Source organism: Buceros rhinoceros, unplaced genomic scaffold, assembly GCF_000710305.1.
Source record: "Buceros rhinoceros silvestris isolate BGI_N320 unplaced genomic scaffold, ASM71030v1 scaffold606, whole genome shotgun sequence".
NCBI classification, from domain to species: Eukaryota; Metazoa; Chordata; class Aves; order Bucerotiformes; family Bucerotidae; genus Buceros; species Buceros rhinoceros.
In genome coordinates, this window is record NW_010417878.1 from 36,041 (window position 1) to 44,329 (window position 8,289).

Genomic DNA, 8,289 nt, shown 5'->3' on the forward strand with positions numbered 1-8,289 from the left:
AACAAGCTTGGTATTTTTTAGATTCTGCCTTTCTGGATCCATTTACAGTACCTTGTGCAGTCCAGCTCCTCTCTTCCTTTAACTCAGGCCACTTGTACTATTGAGAAATAAGCACCTATTTTTCATGTATTTCTCGGATGCATTTGACTTCCCTCCAGCACACACAGCTCCCACTACCTGTGGACTCATGCAGAGATTGGCTGTTCATCCTGCCTTTGCTGCAAGTCCTTCCTGCTTGCCCCTTTTGTCCCACTGCTGCTCAGTTTTGCTTCAGGTTTACCCCAGTGAGCACCATCCCCTAACCTCTTGTGAGGAGAGTGAGGTCACCCACTCGAGGATCTTTGTGGTGGAAACCCTGTCTCTGGGGCCCTGGTGGGGTATGTGTCCTCACAAACAGCACTGCAAATCGCTCCTCCGTTTACACCACTATCTTGGCTGTAGTGACAGCATTACACTTCTGGTCTGTGGACAGCGGCTCCTCAGCGTTGCCTCCTCCCATGTGGGCACATGCTACCACAACATCCCTGTGCCGCTCACAGAGAAAGCATTTTCTGTTGGGTGAGAAGGCCTTTGCATTGACAAAGGATGGGGGGAGGATGTAGGAAAGGATCTCTGGGCATAGAGAACAGAGCTCTAATCCTGTTGCAGATAACATCATGTCTGCAGGCTAGGCTTGTGGGTGTTTGGGGGAGCTGGAGGGGCAGAGATTGTTAGGCAGTATTTGTTTGTAAAGCCACTTGCTCTGAAGATAATGCTTGCACTAACTTCTATTGAGGGAGCAGTGTGAGTCCCCACAAAGTCCTTTCCCAAAGTGTCTTTGAAGCCAAGAACCCATTGAAAGGAAGAAAGGCCAAGAGAGGGGATTAGTTTGTTCAGCAGCTGTGAATTTCAGTGGGAGGCTGATGAACTCCAAAGTCTTTGTTGAGATTTTTTTTGTAAGGAGCCCTGCTGGAGGGAGAGACCCACACGGGGGCCACGGCCTTAGACAAGAAGGAATCCGAAGCGGCAGGGAGCTGTAAACGGGCCACAAGGACTTTTCCCAAACACTTTTCGGAAAAGGTGTTGTGAAGAGAGCGGAGGGGGATTAGCATGTGAAATGACACTTTTCATTGACTCCACAGAGGGGAGGGGAAAAGGGCTGGCTGGCTTATTTATTAGCATTTTGTTCCCTTCTCTATTCTGCTCCCCCAGCAGCCCCCCTCCCCTTGCTCCCCTCCTCCCTGAGCCCTCTAAAGAGGTTTGGATTGGAAAAGGGAGTGGGGGCTGCCTGTTGGTGTGTCATCTGGGTGAAGGTGACCACCTGGGAAGCTGAATGTAAATATTTCTCCTCTGAGGAATGCGCCTTCATTAAACCAAAATGAATACATGGAAGCATCCAATACTGCCGCACAATGGCAGCAGTGCCTTTACCGCTAAGGGCTGCTTGCGCCGGGGAGGGGGGACCCCTCCGGCCCCGACCCACTGCTGAGGTCAGCACATTTTGCAGCTGTGGTGTCACCATTTTCTCCCAGAGAAAGAAGCATGTGGCGGTGGGGCTCACACTTGTAACGCTCCCCGCATGTGCCCTTCACCACAGGCATCGCTGTGCCCAGCAGGCACATCCTGGGCTGTGTCACAGCCTTCACGGGGCAACTGTGTGGGGCAATAATGTCAGCAAGGGAGAGATGGGGTAGTACAGCCTGCCATGTGCTCCGGAGGGGGAGGAAGTGGGAAACAGCTTCCACATCTTTTCTTAGTTTCAAGCTGGCTGGGGCATGGATTGGGGGGGGCGGGCGTGGGGCACAGAAGGACAAGGGGGTAGAAGCTCCTCTCTGCCTTGCAGTGGTCCTCAAGCCAGCTTGTGTTGGAGCTTTCCCTGCTGGGTGAGAAGGAGGCTCTTGCCACCTCTTTGCTTTCCTGCCCCAGGATGCATTCCCACCACAGGGAGATGGAGGAACTGCTAACAGGTGCAAGGGAGAGTGAGGGCAGGGTCACTGTTTTAATAAGGACCTTGAGAAGAGGTCAGGATCATTTCTTGCAATTTTTGAAGGGACAGACTCTTCCTTTACATGAATTGTGTTGCTCTGGTGAGAGCCCAGCTTGCCCTAGGTCCAAATTCCCACTCCCCCACAAAGCAGTTCTAGGATCAAGGTGGTATTTGATAACTAAGAGGCACATACAGACTGCTGAGTGCTTTCATGTATCACCTCTGAAGTGGGCAACTGGGCCCCTGTCTGCCCCCCTCCCACCCTCTTTCCTCCTGGCAGCTGCATTGCAGTTGGGTGCTGTGTAGAGGGAATGGGTCAGCTCTTCTTACACTCAACAGATGGGTAAGTGGCTGAGCTTTAGTCTCCAGAACTGCAACTACATACATCCAGACACACAACTGGATGAAGGAAACCACCAGACTACTTAGACACAACATCATTTTACAAGCACTTGGCTACTGATTTATTGCATTGGCTATTGGTTTACAAATGTTGGCTACAAGACATGTCTAATGGCCAGTAACTTAGCTCTGCTGGCTTCTCATCTGGCTAAAGGGCTTCAAACAGCAAAGTAGACGATAACCTCACAGCCTGGAGAAGCTCACTGTGATGGCTCAGTGAGCTTCCCCAGGTCCTCCAGCCGAGAGCTTCTTCCTTCCCTACCCCAACCACAGCAAGGGATCAGAGATGCATCAACCAAATCTTCCTGCTGCTTGCTTAGCCTATAGAATATATACAATAAGTGGTAGAGGGAAAAGTGTTATGTATACATCACAGTAACTGTGCAATAAATTAAACTTCAAAGTGCTTCACTTTCCTATTTACAACCCCATTAAATAGTAACTGACAGTCCTTTCTCGGACTAGGAGGAAGTATTTAGTTCATTAGCCGACAGGGTGAGAGTGCTTGGCAAGTACACAGGAGCTGGGGAATGGGCTCAGCTGGCTGCTCCTCTCTGGGAGGGATTTGGGAGGAAAGAGGCACTGGAGTAGTGTGAGGGCATCTTTATGGCATCAATCAAGGGCTTTGGCAGGGGTGCTGGGGTGAAAAGGGAGACCAGACCTTGAGGCTTCGAAGATAGTGTGAAAAAAGCAAGAGGATGGGACTCCTCTTTCAGACAGCGTTTAATGGGTGGGTCAAGCAGCAGCTTCAATCTCACTGCTGCTGTCTCAAATGTAAAGCACTGGAGACCTCAGCAAAGCTGTCAAAGGGTGGGAAGTGATGGTGTGGGCTTTCTGGAGGCTGACTTGCTGCAGGAAGGAGATGCATGACTTTTCTCTCACACTGCAGGGCTTTGTAAAAGGAAATAACCACTTTATTTTAGTGCCTCTGTTTTTTTAAGGCACTAGAAGCCTCTTCTGGTTTAGGGATTACCACTCTGAGTTGCCCATCTCTGTTGGTGCCATCTCAGCTTCCTTGAGCTTTCCTAAGTGTTGATCTCACCCACTCAAAAGCCCAGAGTACGTGCTTGTTTGGGAAACAGACAAGCTCAAAAGAGCAGGAGCCACCGAGACCACCTCTGCTTTTAATGATGAAACCAGAGTCACTGGATAGCGCGACTCTGAGCTGAAGGGACCGAATCTCGCCTTGTTTTGTCAATGCTGGAGAGTCTTCCCGAAGTGATCACCCACTGCGCTAACAGAAAATGCCTTGTTTGGGGAAGACCTGGGTGCTCATGCAAGCTCTTTTGCCTTGCCCTTTGCCTTGCCCGAGCTCCAGTGAGGTGGTATTGGGAATGGGACAAAACTAAGCCAAAGGGAAATGGTGCCAGGGGCTGATGGGGAGGGCAGAAGAGGAGGGGGGCAGGCGTGACCATGGAGAAGCAGAGGCAAGTTAGAGCTTTCTCTTGAGCTTGCGGCTGGCCCCACCACCCCCGCTCCTCTCCCGCTTCTCCTTGCGGACACAGAAGTACTTGGTGACCCTTTTGCGGCACTGCTCGCACCGCACAGCGCAGCACCAGTGGAACTTGCAGTTGCAGCTGGACACCATCTCAGCTCGCCTCTCCTCCACCGCCAGCCCGCAGTCCCCACACAGCCGCCGGCAGCTCCGCTTCTCCCACTTGCTGAGTGCCTTGCCCCTCTTCAGGCACTCCCTGCCCTCTGTGCCCAGCAGCCCCAGTGTCTTGTTCTCCAGGCAGTAGTCAGGAGAGTCTTCTAAATGGACCAGCTCCTTCTTGGAGATGGAGCTGAAGGTCTCGGCGATAGCACCTCGGCTGGCAGCGCTGTTCCCTGCTCCCTGCAGCAAGTCCACCTTCAGGGCTTTGTGGTACCTCTCCTTGAGGTAAGTGCCCACCTCCCGAAACTCGGGCAGCTGCAGCCAGCAGGTCTGGGTGGTGCAGCTCCCCGACACACCGTGGCATTTGCAAGTCCGCTTCATGGTCCCTTTCACAGCCTACAGGATGAGGAGAGAGAGAGGATTCAGGAAAAAGCCCAGAGGGGTCCTTTCTGTGCTGCAGCACATGGAGAAACACAGCTCCAGGCCTGTGCAGGAGTTCGGCATCAACCCTCCCTGTGCAGTAGTCCTGCCCAGGACTTGATGGCTAAAAGCTCGCAGATTTGCTTCTCCACTGTTCTCCTGTACCTGAACTGGGATAAAGGTGGCAGCAGGAGGCCATTAACAATGTAATCACAGGTGGTTTGCTACCTTAGAAAAAACATGTACCACCCACCACATCAGTACTGCTGCCATCCCATCCCCTTCTCCTCGGTGAGGTAGGTGTTTCTTCAGGGCACGCACCCTTAGCCGCAGCAAGTTGTGACTCCCCACAGTGAATGGCCAGAGCCAATCTGGTATGCGCTCTCAGATCTGGAGGGAGAGAGGAGCTCAGCTCACCTTTCTGCCCGCCTCGTTGTTATGCAGGTTCATAGCAGCTCTGGCATCTTGTCCAGTCTCCAGGGCATCCACAAACTGCTTGGAAATGGCTTCCCCAAAGCCCACATTATCGCTGCAGCCTCCCCACAGCCAGCCTTGCCCTCCTAGGACAGGAGATGAAATGTGTGCTGTTAGGAAACCAGCCCCTCGCCTGCCTGGCTTGTGGCTCTGGGGACAGGAAGGGGTCTCAGAAGTGATGGGAGGGAATGGAGGCTGTGGGGCAAATGAAGCCTTTCACCTTGTGAAACAACCCAGTTCCTGCCCCTTGGGCTCATGCCATTTCCACTGAGGCCTGGCTGGTAAGTGGCTCCTGCAGGCAGCAAAGGGGTATGTCCCTTGCAGCAAACCCAGCGATTTCCAGGCTGCCTACAGAGTAGGATTCAGAAGCTGTTGATTATCATGCATTAGCAGCCATATAGATAAGGCTTTGGGGTTTTAATCACCTTCTCTCAACCCTTTACTTGAACCGGTTCAGGCTGACTCACAGGGACAGCATCTTGCTAACACGGATTAGCAAATTGGTGGAGGCACCCTGGTCCCCAGGGAACACATTCCCCTCTGTCGGGAAACAACCCAAGCTCGGCACGCATGTGTTGAGGAGGCCCTTTTTTTTGGTACATCCAGAATCCTGGGATGATCTTTGGCATCTCGAAGGTCTCAACGGCTTTTCCAATTACCATTAAGAAACAAAGGAGTCAGCATGAACTGGGAAACTGCACAGGAACCTGTGGAGGGTGCTGTTCCTAACTGCCTGAGAGCCCAGTAACTCAGCTCGGCTGGCTGGAAACACGTCACGTAGTTTGCCTCTTATCCTCCTAGAGAAAAATGCTAAATTCTTTATGAAGAGTTGAAACCCGGAACATTCTGACCCTGATGTGCCCTGGGGGTACATCTTGGGAGTTGTGGTTTAATGGCCTTGTGCCTCTCTTGACAGCCCCGGCCCTTGCCCTGACTTCCCAGAGCATCACGGCCCCCTCTCCCACGGGAGGACAGAGGTGTCACATGGGAGGTGGGTAATTGCTGCAGATGATGAAGTCCTAATCAAGAGCTGGGACTGAAGGGAGAATGGAAACCTTTCACCAACCTGGATTTAGCACAACACCATTTGCAATCGAATCCCACTGTTTCGGACAAGCCCAAAAGTTTCCTTTGCCTTCCAAGGTTTTAGGTTCACAATGGAAAATTTTCATGGAAAACAGATATGGGTTTGGAAAAAATACAAATGTGGTGTGTCACTGCCTCAAAGTCTTGATCTCCTAGAGATGGGCTATCCCATGCCTTGGACACCTAAGAAGCAGTAGCTGTCTTGAAAACTTTTAGCCCATAAAGCAAATTATTAAATACTGGACACTCCAGAGGAGTCTGTCATAAACTGGCACACACCGACCACGGCTGGGTGCAGCTGGGTGGGGAACGGCTTTTGAAAGATTTTGATAATTGGAAATGTGACCTCTTTCCATTGAAAACAAAAGACAGAAATGTCAACGTTTTCTGTGAGAGCTGAGCAGAGAGCTGGAGCAGTGCAGCCTGGGTTCCCCACCCAGGGGTACTTAGCAGCTGTGAGTCTGGGTACCACTGCGACAGGAACGGGGTGAAGGCTGTGTGCTGCCACAGCAGTTCTTGTGCTTTTCTGTGCCCGCCACCCTGACAAATGGTGGAGGTGTCTAGGAATGCCACCCTGCTTTCCCTCCTGGTAATTCCGCTCTGGGTCCACCCTAGTCCTGCAGATCCTGGGAGCCCCAAGACCCCTGACCAAGGCTGCTCTAACCTGCCATTTAGATAAGCGGCATCAGATCCTCTCATCTGACCATGTGATATAGTCATTCCCTCCAACAGCTTAAACAGAGTTGTTTTTCAATTGAATCCGGGAAACTGCAGCCTCCTTTCCTGCTCATTTAGAAGGTGATGGAAAACCTCAAGAGCTTGGTCTCAGCTGGTGTAAATTGGAGGTGGACCCATTGGCTTCCACAGAGCTACTTTGGTTTGAGCCAGGCAAAGCTCTGCTCTGGGCACTATTTCCAGGTGTGGGCACCAGGAGGGGGAGTTGTTTCTGCAGGCCTCAGCAGAGCAGAGGAGAAGAGCTTTCTCCTGATGCCTGGGATGTGAGAGAGGGATGGCAGCTCAACTCTCCTTACCCAGCTGTCCGTTGCGGGTGTCATCACAGCCACAGTTGTCAAAATCCCCCAGGCTGCAGTTCCGGGTCAGCGTGTACATGACGCCCGCAGAGCTGATGGCATGCACAAAAGCGGTTTCTCGGTTTGCTGTCAAGTGGGAATACAAGGAGAGCAGAGGTGCTAAAGATTTCACGGTGAGACCAGTGTTAGAAATGACTCCTGTCATGCAGCAGACTGAGTAGGAAGAGATCTGCAACGGGCAGGGCTTTGTGGGGTGGAGAGGAGGCCCTGCACGTCAGTTTGGCTTAGTTTTGGCTTGAACTGCATGAAGACATTTGCTCCCAAATTCGACCCAGACTTACTTGTGCCATTTCCAAGGGTGTGGTTGAGTTTAGTGCCTGGCTGTCCTTGCGGGAGCTCAGCAGTGGCGATACAGCACAGACAGACAAATGTCACCCACATCTCACTAACAGACCCCAGAAGGGAAGGGGCCCCCTTCAAGGATCAAAGAGCTCCCTCCTCACAGCGCCCTTGAACCTTACCTTCTGCTGGACACTGTCCAGGGCTCAGAGCAGCGACCATAACTACCCACCAGGATCAGCATGGTGATCTTCAGCTGACTTCCCTGAGACTTTGGCTTTCACTTAATACCTGCAAGGTCTGGATGTGAGCGGATAACCTTGACAGGAATGATTCAGGGACCTGATCCCGGGCCCAGAGTGTTGCTTTGTGCTGCAATTGCCTCCTTAAGGCCTCATTTTGAAACCTCTGTTCACCTCTGCCTGGGGCCCTGGTCCCTCATCTGCTGCCAGTCCCACCAGGGCATGAGCTCAGCCCAGCATCATACATGGGTCTAGGGGACCAGGTATGCACTGAAACATATCCTGGCACCTGCAAACAGGTAAGGAATGGGATACAGTGACAATGACCATAGCCCCATACCCTGCAGTGGCACAGGTCCATGGACGCTGGATTTCTGCCCAAGGTGACTCTGAGGCAAGAGGACAACCACTGATGAACTCTTGCCTGCTTCCCTTAGCCACATATCTCTACTTGCCACCCCACCACCCCATGCTGTTTCTCAGCCTCCCTGGGACACCCTGGTGAGAGACACCACTGAGGCATGCTGCAGGTCATGGTGATGCAACCTCGTGGGGAGCCAGTTGAGTGAGGGTTTGTGGGACACTCCTGCCCTGCACAAGCTGAGGCTCAGCAGGTCCAGAGTCAGTGCTGGCATTGTGAGGCTGCCTTGTCTTGAAGCTAGATCCCCGCGTGTGTCTGGGAGCTGACGGGGGAAGGGGCCTCCTGGAAAGATCCCTCTAGGGCATTACTGGGCG

At 52.4% G+C, this 8,289-nt stretch overlaps 1 protein-coding gene across 1 annotated transcript in view; it reads right to left on the bottom strand.

Moving 5' to 3' along the window:
* Positions 1 to 3,800: 3,800 nt before the first annotated feature.
* The window catches only part of WNT8B (wingless-type MMTV integration site family, member 8B), a 12,020-nt gene continuing 7,531 nt past the window's right edge, over positions 3,801 to 8,289 (bottom strand). The window contains exons 4-6 of the mRNA XM_010138299.1: positions 6,974 to 7,099; positions 4,800 to 4,942; positions 3,801 to 4,358 (exon numbers count right to left, since the gene is read on the bottom strand). Coding sequence (XP_010136601.1) covers positions 3,801 to 4,358; positions 4,800 to 4,942; positions 6,974 to 7,099 — 827 coding nt within the window. The remainder of the gene's footprint in view (positions 4,359 to 4,799; positions 4,943 to 6,973; positions 7,100 to 8,289) is intronic.